The sequence below is a fragment of the Phyllobates terribilis genome, unplaced genomic scaffold (assembly GCF_046119375.1).
Source record: "Phyllobates terribilis strain yellow unplaced genomic scaffold, ASM4611937v1 Scaffold_5__5_contigs__length_657084704, whole genome shotgun sequence".
Taxonomy (NCBI): domain Eukaryota; kingdom Metazoa; phylum Chordata; class Amphibia; order Anura; family Dendrobatidae; genus Phyllobates; species Phyllobates terribilis.
The window spans coordinates 392,445,010-392,458,744 of NW_027362765.1; the positions used below are offsets into that span (position 1 = coordinate 392,445,010).

Here is a 13,735-nt window from a genome sequence, read left to right on the forward strand (position 1 = left end):
TGGCATTGACCTGGTCTCTAATCTGAGCTGCTGTTAACCTGCGATTTCTGAGGCTGGTGACTCGGATAAACCTATCCTCAGAAGCAGAGGTGACTCTTGGTCTTCCTTTCCTGGGGCGGTCCTCATGTGAGCCAGTTTCTTTGTAGCGCTTGATGGTTTTTGCAACTGCACTTGGGGACACATTCAAAGTTTGCCCAATTTTTCGGACTGACTGACCTTCATTTCTTAAAGTAATGATGGCCACTCGTTTTTCTTTACTTAGCTGCTTTTTTCTTGCCATAATACAAATTCTAACAGTCTATTCAGTAGGACTATCAGCTGTGTATCCACCAGACTTCTGCACAACACAACTGATGGTCCCAACCCCATTTATAAGACAAGAAATCCCACTTATTAAACCTGACAGGGCACACCTGTGAAGTGAAAACCATTTCCGGTGACTACCTCTTGAAGCTCATCAAGAGAATGCTAAGAGCGTGCAAAGCAGTCATCAAAGCAAAGGGTGGCTACTTTGAAGAACCTAGAATGTAACACATATTTTCAGTTGTTTCACACTTTTTTGTTAAGTATATAATTGCACATGTGTTAATTCATAGTTTTGATGCCTTCAGTGTGAATGTACAATTTTCATAGTCATGAAAATACAGAAAAAAAATTTAAATGAGGTGTCTCCAAACATTTGGTCTGTACTGTATATATATATATATATATATATATATATATATATATATATATATATATATATATATATATATATATAAATGTAGCGCCCCGAGGGTTCGGCCGCTACAGGGGTATTGCACCTCAGACCAGAGGTGTGGTATTCCACTCCCGGGTAAGGATGGAGTATGGACCAGGGCTCAGTTAGCTGCATACAGCACACACACCCCATTTCCGAGGGACAGCTCAACGGTGCTCCCACTAGACAGAAGTGCAGGCACGACCGACTATGTCCCTGTCTGGAGTGGGGAGGGGGGTGGAACACCCAGTGCTGTAGGGGCAGATATGGGTTGGTTCCTGAGCGTAGGAAGGAGCCCATTGGTTGCTGGTCACCTGGGCTCATGGTCAGAGGGAGGTATAAAAGGTGGGCACCATCTTAGCTCTATGAGAAGAGAAGTTCGTTCAGTCAGAGGAGAAGACTGGGAGTGGAGGCTCTGTAGGAGCTCCACTCAGGAGCGGGCCTAGAGAGAGGCCGAGGGAGAGAGAGAGATGAGGTGAAAGGGAGCTGTGATTAAGTCTCATCCCAGCTCCACGAGAAAGGAACAGAAAGGAACAGAGAAAGAGAAGGAGAGACAGAGAAACAGAAGGGCTCAGGAACAAGAAGGTGGAAGGGACCCTAAGAACCCACGAGAATCCAGGGTGAAGGGTCAGGCAGATTAAGGGTACCGGATTCCGAGTTGGTGGAGGAGAAACTACCCTCAGCCAAAGACCGGTCGTCGTGATCATCTATTGGTGCGACACCTCATCAAACCTGCTAGGAAGGCACCATATAGAACAGCGGAGGACGGGGCCCACGTTTAACCGCACAAGTCCGCGGCAGCTGGACAAAAGTGGGTCACTGGTGAGGCAGGCCAGAGAAAGGATTAAAGGGGGTCCTGTGCCATGCTCCTGAACTGCCTGGGAGTTGACCGAGCCCAACACCTGGTGGACGCAGAACGGCTCGGACGGTCACTAGCGATACAGAAGTGACCCGGAACAAATGAACTGTGAGTAAAGACCCTGAACTTGTTGTCTGTGTGCTTCTTCGCGCCTCCAGCACTACCGGTACTGAGACTCTCACCACCATCACTCCCACCATCCACTACACTGCCCTGGGGCCGCACTCTTCCCGTGGGGAGTCACACCATCCCAGCTGCATTCATCATCAGCCCCAGTGGACTGCCTTGCAGCGGCGGTTCCTAATAACCGCAATCCACGGGTGGCGTAGTCGGACATTATCTGAAGCACGTAGCAGACTACCATTGGTCTGACCACCCTGAGCCGCGGGACCAGGCCGCCACTACTACTCCCAGCGTCTCCCTATCGCCCGATTCCAAGTGCCCCACGGCCCAGGGGGCGAGTCAGCTTTGGCGTAGTCGGCAGAATTTCGTGCCCGCTAACAACGGGTACTGCGCGCCTGAAAAGAGACTGTTTCGTTGTACTAAAGATGGCGCCCGCCCTAGAAGAACGAGCGCCATAATGTGCGCGCCAAAAGACCACAGGAGGCCGCCTCCCATCGTGGGCCGGGTCCCAGAATGGCGCCAAAGAGGAAGCCCGCCCCCAACAACCATGAGCACGGCTGTGGAAATGTCCGTCAACGTGGGGGGGCTGCCCCTGAGAGTGATTGTCAGCAGAATGCCCCAGGACCACCCCCCATGGGGGCGGAAAGAGAAGAAAACTGCGGGGCAGGGGGTGGTCTGGATCAGTCCAGACAGACCGCACCCGGGGATGGACGCCCTCAGCAGCACCAGCCTCCTGGCCCGAAGCCTGTTGCAGGCCGAACCGCTCTGCAGCCTAGCAGAAGTCCTAGCGCAGCTCCCCAGAGACCCGGAGCGTGCGCAAGCTGCACTGGAGGACCTGGAGTGGAGGATGGTCCGGGCGCAGCGGGGTGCACTCACTGAGTGGAGAGAGGAACTGGCCCGGCAGGCCGAGACCCACCAGCGACAGGCCTCAACCGCACCCCGGAGTTTGCCTGCCTCTGAGGACGGCGCAGGAGGAGAGAGGACCGGAGGCGACGCCGCGGAGGGAGCCACGAGGACTGAGGCAAGTGAAGGGGACGTCACCACCCCAAGCCCAGCAACCGCAAGCCTGCCCCAGCCTCCCGTCGCAGCACCTGAAGCCCCACTCACCGCACCTGCTGTTGCGCCACCACTGCTCCCAGCTAGGCCTCAAGCGGCGAGTGCCGCGGCCACGCCCCGCCCGGCGCCATGCCCCTTGACCCCGGGCGCCGTAAAGCAAGAAGCATCATCGGCCCGGTCGCAAGTCCTGGATGACCCGGGCGCCATCGCTAAGCCTGCGCCCCTGTCCCGGATGGGACTGCCACCTAGCACAGCCAAAAGACCCCCGGCCTGGTCGCAAGGCCGAGTGCCCCCGGGCGCTGCTCCCAGATCAGGTCCCCCCACTATACCATCGCTGGGCGTGGACCTATTGGCACATCATACCGGTCCGGATGGACTGCCGCTGGAGTGGCCGGCGGAAGTGACCGGCAATCAGCCATGGAAGACCCAGCCCCCACGCGAGCCTCTGATACCGGCTCCAGAACCCGTAGAGGTCACCCTACCCCCACTGGAGGACGTCCAATTTGCGTGGGACCCCACTAGCGAGAACTTGATGGGGTTCTCTCAAGAGACCCGGGCAGACGCGGTCCGTCGTCTGGAGGCCTGTCATCATCAACTGGCGACCTTTGAGCGGGAGCGACGAGAGAGGCGCGTTAGAGAGGAACGGCTCCAGGCCCAGAGTGCTGAACAAAAGCGCAAGGCCCGCCAAGACCCCCGAGCAGCCCGTGGTCCCCGAATCACTGGGACCATAGTCAAATTCCACATGGAGAACGGCTGGGGGTTCATCAGGGGCCCAGAAACCGCAGGCGACGTCTTTGTGACCCGCAGGGACGTTGAGAGTCATCTACCTGAGGGACACCGTGGCCGTGACTTGTACCCTGGCGATGTGGTCGCCTTTACCCGCCACGTAGGTGCAAAAGGACCGTACGCCCTACATGTTCATCGGCTCACTGAGGAGGAGCTACAACACCGCGGCTATGAGGAGAGCCAAGAGGACCCGGACGGGTCTGAAGAACCATATGAGGAGGAAGAAGAAGCATATGGAGGACACCGCTACTAGTAAGTAGCAAAGTACCTGTGTACATAGTTACCCGTCAGGGTACAGAGAACTGATTATTGTTAAGAGACTGTTACCTGTGTGCCCCTCATCCCCTACCAGGCTGAGGACTGTGAGCAGCCATTCCCTTCCCAAAACTGGCCGAGGACTGAGAGCAGTCATTCCCTTGCATATAGTTGCGCTTCCTAAAGCGCCCCCTACTGGTTTTATAAAAAAAACTACCAAGTCTACCTCGGGACAGCAAGTCCCTCGTGTTTACAAGTTTGCCAAAGTTCCTGCACTTACAAGAAGAGTGCACACCTGGTCGCAAGTTGCACCGCCGCCAGGATCCAAGAATGTGTTGTAAAAATGTTTTCCTGCAAATGTTTTATATGAAAAGTTTTTATATGCTGCTAGATAGTAATGTGAATGTTTTCTAATAGTGTTTATATGTCAAAAGAGTTCCAGAAGTATTAGTAAGCGTTTTATAATAGTGTGACAAGAAAAGAAAAGCGTTTCCCATAAAGGGAATTGAACCATATTGCCTGTTTTCTGATGTGAAAAGTTTTAAAAAGTTTGCATGTCCTGTAATTATCTGTTTTTGCTCTTTTCCAGCCCGAGGACGTGCTGTGGTTTACCAGGGGGGAATGTAGCGCCCCGAGGGTTTGGCCGCTACAGGGGTATTGCACCTCAGACCAGAGGTGTGATATTCCACTCCCAGGTAAGGATGGAGTATGGACCAGGGCTCAGTTAGCTGCATACACCACACACACCCCATTTCCGAGGGACAGCTCAACGGTGCTCCCACTAGACAGAAGTGCAGGCACGACCGACTACGTCCCTGTCTGGAGTGGGGAGGGGGGTGGAACACCCAGTGCTGTAGAGGCAGATAGGGGTTGGTTCCTGAGCGTAGGAAGGAGCCCATTGGTTGCTGGTCACCTGGGCTCATGGTCAGAGGGAGGTATAAAAGGTGGGCACCATCTTAGCTCTAAGAGAAGAGAAGGTCGTTCAGTCAGAGGAGAAGACCGGGAGTGGAGGCTCTGTAGGAGCTCCACTCAGGAGCGGGCCTAGAGAGAGGCCGAGGGAGAGAGAGGAGGTGAAAGGGAGCTGTGATTAAGTCTCATCCCAGCTCCACGAGAAAGTAACAGAAAGGAACAGAGAAAGAGAAGGAGAGACAGAGAAACAGAAGGGCTCAGGAACAAGAAGGTGGAAGGGACCCTAAGAACCCACGAGAATCCAGGGTGAAGGGTCAGGCAGATTAAGGGTACCGGATCCCGAGTTGGTGGAGGAGAAACTACCCTCAGCCAAAGACCGGTTGTCGTGATCATCTATTGGTGCGACACCTCATCAAACCTGCTAGGAAGGCACCATATAGGACAGCGGAGGACGGGGCCCACGTTTAACCGCACAAGTCCGCGGCAGCTGGACAAAAGTGGGTCACTGGTGAGGCAGGCCAGAGAAAGGATTAAAGGGGGTCCTGTGCCATGCTCCTGAACTGCCTGGGAGTTGACCGAGCCCAACACCTGGTGGACGCAGCACGGCTCGGACGGTCACTGCTGACAGAAATGACCCGGAACAAATGAACTGTGAGTAAAGACCCTGGACTGTAACTTGTTGTCTGTGTGCTCCTTCGCGCCTCCAGCACTACCGGTACTGGGACTCTCACCACCATCACTCCCACCATCCACTACACTGCCCTGGGGCCGCACTCTTCCCGTGGGGAGTTACACCATCCCAGCTGCATTCATCATCAGCCCCAGCGGACTGCCTTGCAGCGGCGGTTCCTAATAACCGCAATCCACGGGTGGCGTAGTCGGACATTATCTGAAGCACGTAGCAGACTACCATTGGTCTGACCACCCTGAGCCGCGGGACCGGGCCGCCACTACTACTCCCAGCGTCTCCCTATCGCCCGGTTCCGCGTGCCCCACGGCCCAGGGGGCGAGTCATATATATATATAGCATAGATATATGCAAATGGGGGAGCACTTTAAGCTCCTTAGACTCCATCCTGATTCCCCGCATAGTGCCACCCTCATCTGGTTGATTGACAGGTCATTGGCTGTCGTATATAGCACCAGTTGAACATGCACATTACCCCTCTATTCATTGTGTATGAGACTGCGCACTGTACTCAGCCATCTCTGGCAGCCCCATGGAGTATTGATGTGTATGCTCGACCACCGCACCATTCAGACAGTGACCTGCATAGCCCCTTTCTCAAGAATGGTAGGGGTCCTATCAGTGATCAGCAGGGGACAGGTGATGCCTTTCAAGCATGGTGCAAACAGTTAATGGTATGGAGTAAATATACATACTATATATAGAAAAATCCAACATATGCTTACACTTTATGGAGGTAAAGTGAGGCTTTTTTTTAAGGAGATTTGGAAACAGTCAAAAATAAAAAGTAAATCTACCATGTAAAGTGAAACACAATCTTTTCCTATTGAAAATAATAATAAAAAATGTTGAGGCTTTTTCATGTGTATTTTTTTGCAGGAAATGTGCATTTCCTCAATAAAATCCTCCCTATAAGACAATGCCCTTATTCATCATGTACCAGAATAAAAAAACAATAAATGGGCTTAAACAGGTTGGTAAAAGCCGCACCATACCCGTCCATAGAACTAAGCTGCAATACGCCACACAACCTATGGATTTATTATAGGAAAAAAATATAAATTTGCCGCTCAGATTGTCCCAGTTACCAATGCCCCCCCAATGGTCCTACAAGCACCGGGGTCGGGGCCTCTCTCTGAACCCCGGCCTTGGCTCTCACTGTATATATCGGCCATTTTCTGCAGTAGAGCAGGTAGTGAAGTCCAGCCTGCGAACGCTCCGGCCGCTCTGCTTCCCGATTACCGATAATTCATCATTGCTAATGAAACAAGCAGAGAGAATTGAGATGAAAGATGGGGACCGGCCTTACCCGCGGCCATTGGAGTCAGTTTTTGTTTTCATTTCGAGAATAACAATCTTTTTTCCTTCTTTGGACTTTTTAACTCCTTGTTGACACAGACAAGTGAATGTACAGCAGCTTCCAGCGTGTTGGCTGGGGGGCGGTGTGTTGAGTGTGAGCTGACATTTTCATCACATTAATAAAGCCCCTCGGCTTGTGCGGTGGTGGGATACTAACTCCTTCCTCGCTTTCACTCGGATATTACACATAGGCTGAGGTTACACAATATCTCATAGCTGCGATCAAACACATAAGTGCACATTTCAAAGGTAGCAGAGCTGAATTTTTCATTTAAAGGGGTCCTTTCATGTTTGTTCTTCAGTGGCTCATCACTCTTCTCCTTCCTGGCTTCCTTATTGCCGACAGGGGATGCTAAGGGCTCTTAATGATTGACAGTTTGGGCAGGCAGCATAGCTGAGCCGTTGGCTCAAACTGGCCACTCTCCGATGCTGCTAAAAGAAGCTGCTTTGTCTCTGCAGCATTGAAGAAGGAGGAAACTGGCCAGCTTCAGAGCTGTGCTTACAAGTTGTTTATCAAAGAGCTTGCAAGTGCGTGCTCCTTGCCTAGGAAACTCAGCATTGGAGCTGGATGTCAGTCATTGCCAGGTGCGCAGTTACAGATGCCGCTCACTATACACTAGGTGGTGAATGAGGCTGCCCCGGCCCACCCCTGTGACTGAAAGTCTGAGGCTGCCAGGAGGTGTAAATTTAATTTCCTCCTGGCAGCGGGACTCTCTGTGCGAGAGTCGGGTAGATTCAGAACGCTGCAGATTAACCCCTATATCTGCAGGTTAATAACTTTTTTTTACATGGCAGGTTCCCTTTTAGTTTTTCTAATATTTCATTGAAAGTTTTTCAAACATTTTGCTGCTATCGAGTTTCTGTAAGTCCTTTATCTCACCGAGTTCTTTTGAAAATTGTTTACAAATCTGTCATAGCTCCTGCTGCTGACGGTTATGTCTACTTCCCCCTCCATTCTCACAGTGATTGAGATAGGAGCAAGTAGAAGGTTGGGGGTTGTACACAGATTTGCAGTGGATAGGGAAAGTACATACAGTCTCAGGGAAGGCAGAAAAAAACTGTCTGTACACAAGGAAAAAATCACTTAAAGAGAAAATAAATGCAGGATAAAAGCTGTGCTGATACATGAGCTATTGAAGACAGCAGCACCCTGGACACAGACAGAGCTCACATCCAGCCTGTATTACTGAGAGAGGCACTGCCACAAGAGTGTCTCCCACAAGTGTTCATTGCTTTTAAGCCTTTTGTTTTTCTTACAAAAAAAAAAGAAACTCTCCCGCCATTAATCCCAATTATGTCCATAATGCTTTATCTACCCGACTCAAATAATGTCCTATTGGTGTCCATCAGGCCGACATATGGTGGCACATGTTTATTTTGAACTGTATAGAAATGAGCAATCAACTGCATTTTTCTATGTAGAAGCAACACCTAAACAATTTCACGTACTGAAGGTGTTTCTGGGGCTGCATTCATGTACTTTCAGTGGTTGTGGCGCTGCATTCATATACTAATAGTGGTTCTGGAACTGCATTCATGTATTGACGATTGTTATTGTGCTGATAGTGGTTTTGATCTTGCACACATGTAGCAATCCAAAACGTGCTTCACGGCAATACTAAAACTTAAAAATACTCAAAACTGAGAGTTTCGAGATTATGAGGATATGCAAATTGCCTCTTCAGAGAAAAAGAGGACTTGTACTTTATAGCGCCACCTATTGGAAGCAGCAATCCTACAAGTCACAATCAACCCTTTAACGAGTCGTGCAATATGACTTAGGATAAATAGCCAAATCAGAATCTCAATTTGCAGACACGGTGTTTCGGGCTGTTGGCCCTCGTCAGTGCAAAGTATGAGAACTGATTTGGCTAGATGAAAGGCTCTGGACTGAGGTCTAAGTGGTAACATTTCTCCTTGTGGAGAGCGACACACCGCCTCTGGCATGTCAAGGTAAGAAGGCTTTTTCGCCGTGCAATGCTCCCCTGGGATATTTAACATGCAAATTGCCTCTTCAGAGAAAAAGAGGACTTGAACTCTATAGCGCCTCCTATTGGAAGCAGCAATCCTACAAGTCACAATCAACCCTTTAACGAGTCGTGCAATATGACTTAGGATAATAGCCAAATCAGAATCTCAATTTGTAGATTACCGAGATTATGAGGAAGATTTGTCGAGCTTCTGCTCTGTTTCTGATCCAAAAACTTAAAAACTTAGCATAAGTTAGAGTATTTTCACACTTATATTTTGGAGCAGAAACTGAGCAGAATCTTTCCAAATCCTCAAAACTTGGTTCTGGTAATGTATTAATGTATTGTTGGTTCTGGTGATGTATTCATGCATTCAAAAAAGGACCCCTATGCATTTTTTGCAGCCTTTGATTGGTGATTGTGATTGGTTCAGTATGGCAGTGAGGCCCGTGCACCCCTGCTCTAAGATGATAGTTTTGGGAAAGCTTGAGCGGAATTACTGCATAACTTAAAGTGTTAAAAACAAACCCATATGATAGCAGTAATGGAGGCCATATTGTTCAGCATTCCCAGAAGCTGCTATAACTCACTATTGCAGTAGAACAACTCAAAGACTTTGCTGAGAATTAATTTTTTCTGCCTGTTGTAAATGCACTTTTGTGGTGTGATCGGAGCGGCAGTGAGCAGGTGCAACCTACACTCCTATACACAGTGAATGGAGCAGTAGTTGCACATGCTCAGTAGCGCTCCATTCACACAGAACCAGTGCTCATGTCCCAAGATTACAAGCGTTGGACTGTAGTTGCTGCGAACGATCCTGATGAGGAGTGGTGGAGGCCCTGAGGTAGCAGAGACCTTAGTGCATCTACCTCTTTTGCTTAGACTAGATCTTGGCTTTTTCTTCTAGGCAACACAAATATAGCTCATCTTCAATGTGGTAAGAGAATGAAGGAGAAAAGAAGCCATCATTACTTACCGAGGCCAAAGTGGGCAACTGGTTCCATCTCACACAGGTATCCAGATCCACCGTCAATAATTCTTAGATGGGCCCCGCTCTTCTTGGTGTATAGTACCACTTTAGCACCTCGTGCAAAAGCACCGTACCTGGTACGTGGTATCACTCTCAGCCAATTGTTTTTCAAGCCCTGGAAGACACAATAAGTCCAGTTAGTCCTGTAAGAACTAGGAAGTAGCAAGTAAAAGCCACCGAAATGCAACCTGAATAAACTGAAACATCTAAACTTTGTGAGCTTAGAATTTTTATTTTTTAACTTTTTTTTGTAAAAGAATTAAAATTTTTTAAAGAGCAACCATTGTTTTAATTTTTATTTCGGAAATCAGTAGTGCGCATGAAAACAAGCATGTTTTACAAGTCTGGTGTGTTACTGTTATTTAGGTAGATGGATAAATGCAGCTAAATAAAAAATGTTATCCCCATCTCAAATTAATTAAGCAGACAGGCATGACATCATATTGTACAGGTATAGCACACACTGTAATAGTAATATACTCGTTTGAGCTCCGTGGGCCAATAGGTGCTGTGACCATGGTAGGATGACAAATCTTACCCTGTATATGTAACCAGTCACTCATCTGGTTCTCATTTAGGGTCATCAGGGAGTTTAGTATGAATACATATTAAAGACCTTTAGTATGAGCAGGCAATCCCCCAAAATAGCTTTTCCAATCTGGGTACAAGTGATGTGACAACTTCTCTGGGCAAATAAAAAGTTTTCTAGTGGTTAAAGCGTTTTGGCCACTGAGAGTAGCTGTAACTAACTATAGTGCAGGCCTAACGTGTCTCGTTATGATTCTTGCAGAGCAGCTAGGAGTCTCTTGGTGGCATATCCTACTCCATTCATCGCATTAGTCTGTCTAGACCGTAAAGAACAGTCTGCAATAGTAATTTGTTCTAATCCAGTTATCTACCCAGTGGGCTGTGCGATCCTGAAAAAGTGAAAAAAAACATTGAAGCTGATGGAGAAAAGTTATTAAGTATAACTGCGCGGCACAACCTGAACTAAGAGCTGATTGTGATCTTCCAGTATTGATGAAATCTGCTCTGAGGTTAAACTCGGTAATTGCTCACGGACCGGCAAAGTGACAACCAGCAAAATTTGTGCTACATCCAGTATGTGGCAAAGCTTGTGCCTTGTGGCAAGGCATCAGGGTCTGATCACCTGGCGGAAAGGGGGTCAGGTGACCTTAGTTCTCCCAATACGTAGGTTTCCCAGAGGTGGAGCCAACATGCTAGAAATATCTGGGATGAGATGGGAGAACCCTTTAAACCTGTACTGAGCTCTCCATCAGCACAGCAGTGTTTCCAAACCAGGAACACGAAATACCCCTCGCAAAAGGAGCAGGACTTCCGGGACCTCCACCAATCCTGAGACAGTAGGAGGTGCTGATTTATCATGGTGGCAAAAAAAACTGTGCAGATGAGAGCAAATTCTGTACAAAGGGCAGGGGTAAGTGTGGGCTGCAGCCCCTTCATTCTCAAGATGGGTGAAAGTCCAAGAGGTTGCACCCCCAAAGACATACAAAAAGGATTCAAGTCATGGGTCAAATTCCCTCCAGAGTCCCGCTTCATCCATCTACCAGATTCCCTTATTTTATGCACATCAACAAGTAATCCCAGGCCTGGGAGTCATCTTCTTCAGTTTCATGGGTAAAGTCTTCCCGCTCTCTGTTTTCTCCCTCAAAAAAATATTATTGGTGACCACCCAATTATGTGTGTTAGAGTAGACTCTGTGGTCACTGGGACAGGAAGTGATGTCATTTGATTGACAGATGTCAAGAGGAAGCAAAAGGGGGTGGCACACCTGAACGTGACTGCACTCATATAACATGCATACTTGATGTTGGCAATTTAGGTCCGTTAAAGGGGTTTTCCACCATTTGGGGGGCAATTTTTTATGAAACCATTTAAATTCATGAATTTGCATTTACAAATCATATTTGCAATTGGGTTAGAATAAAAATGCTGCAACATTTAGGTTTTACAATTTTTTTTTATTTCCTGCACATTCAACTTTGATAAGGTCTGCAGTCATGAATCATTTGAGAGGTGCTCTGAAAAAGACATATAAGGGTATGTTCATATTGTGTTTTTAGCTCTTTCATGGCTTACGTGTCCTGGAAACTGGGATTAGGATATTTGTGCTGACGGGATCATTGACTTTAATGATGCAGACGGAGCCACTTTGAGCTCTGTCGATCATCATTTTCTGCAGCCTATTTGATGGTGGCACCAAAATGTGGTCGACTGCGTGTTACACGCACGCCGCTAGATTCAGATAGGGGCGAGACAGGTTACATGAATTTTTTTGAATCCTGGGGGAATCGTTACTCAGGGCGACCATAGATCATGTGCTGCAGCTTCTCTCAGGCACACAGGGGTTTTGACCTTCAGGCACAGAAACGTAGGTTGTTTCACTAGCTGACCAGACACACTTGACAAGAGTCCTCATAAACGATAGAACAGTAGCATTTAATAAGAAGCCGCACAGCCAGTGCAAGTTAAGTCTTATGAGCAACAGGCTCCAGTGACAAACAGTACAGTTTCCTTAGCAGCACAGCAGTTCACAGTCTTCCCAGTAGTACTGGACAGCACAGTTCTAATGCAAAGGCACATTAATGAACACAGCAGTCTTTACAGCACAGTGAGATGGAGAAGGAGGGGAGGGTTTGCTGAGGGAGATGATCCTTGTGACACCATTTCTTACAGTCCTTATCTTTCTGCTTGACAATACTCTGCACTGCTAGTTCAGGAACTGTACCTGACCTGTGCTTAGCTTCACTCCTGACTTGAATTCTTTTCACTTGCAGGGGCACTTCTGTGAGATACAGAACACACACACCACCTTTCTCTTCAGCTCCAGCCAGACAGTAAACAACTTCCCCACAATCCCCCTCGGGCTCTGTTAAAAAACTTCCTTTGTCCTGTGACTGTGTTAACCCCTCTAGTTGCTGGATGCTTCTGGATCAGAACACTTCCTGTCTCATGTGCTTTTGTTAATGCTAATAGTTGCTGAATGCTTTTAAAGCAACAGCACTACTTATGCATGTCACACTCTTCCCTCCTTTTTGAATGTCGTCCTCGACATTCGTCTTAATTGGTCAATCTGACCAATTCTGAGACAGTGGTGAAAGTTGGATAGCTTTATATACAAATTGGCATTGACAAATTGGTATAATGTTCATAAACATTGATAACAACCTATTCTTACGACCTTTTTCTTGTAGGACGCCTGTAAGAAATAAATAATTAACACAATAAAAACAAACAATCAGCATCTCTTCAGCTGGAGCTTTTTGTACGTCTTCAACCAGCTCTCTCTATCTATGCTTTAACAGTTCTTTGTTACTACAAAGTCTTTTAAGAAAAATCAAGGAGTGAAACAAGTCTTTCCACCAGGCAACATCTTCCATACTGCCTCTCGGTGGTGAATATCACTCAAGTGGGCTTACCTGGTCCACAGGCAGAGATACCTGTTTCCAGTCGACAGTCCTTGGCACTTGACTCGGTTCACCAAGTGTCTCATACATCAGCATCACGGGCGTCCTCACTTCTCGAGTCGACATCCTCCTGGTGGGTTGTTCCTCAGAGACTCATTTCCTGTGCTTCCTCAGATGCTCTTGGAGCTGCCTCTGTAAATTCCTGTACTTCTCCTAAGTCACTTTTTTCCACACGGTCTGGTAATTCCGCTCCTCCTGAGTGTCGATCGGTCTCTTCAAGGGCCAGTGTTCCATCATCAGATCTGATCTGGATTTCATCTGTACTCCTTGGTATGAACTCTGGAGCCTCAGGACTTAGTTCATTCTCCTGAGGATGGAACATCCCTCTCCTTACCGGTCTGAGAAATACAACGGCATGTTCTTCTCCATCGGCACTTTTAAGGTCACTATCCACTTCCGGAGCTTCAGTCTGTGGTGGTCCCTTAGTCGATCTCGGACGATGTCAGTCTACTTAAGTCTTGTTGTGGTGGGAG

The 13,735-nt window shown here is 48.1% G+C and overlaps 1 protein-coding gene across 4 annotated transcripts in view; it reads right to left on the reverse strand.

Annotated features, from left to right (window-relative positions):
• Positions 1-13,735, reverse strand: part of CRTAC1 (cartilage acidic protein 1) — a 751,919-nt gene that overhangs the window by 91,088 nt on the left and 647,096 nt on the right. For all 4 annotated transcript variants that reach the window (XM_073684992.1, XM_073684991.1, XM_073684993.1 and 1 more), the window contains exon 11: positions 9,721-9,889. In XM_073684992.1, the coding sequence (XP_073541093.1) occupies positions 9,721-9,889 (169 nt within the window). The remainder of the gene's footprint in view (positions 1-9,720; positions 9,890-13,735) is intronic.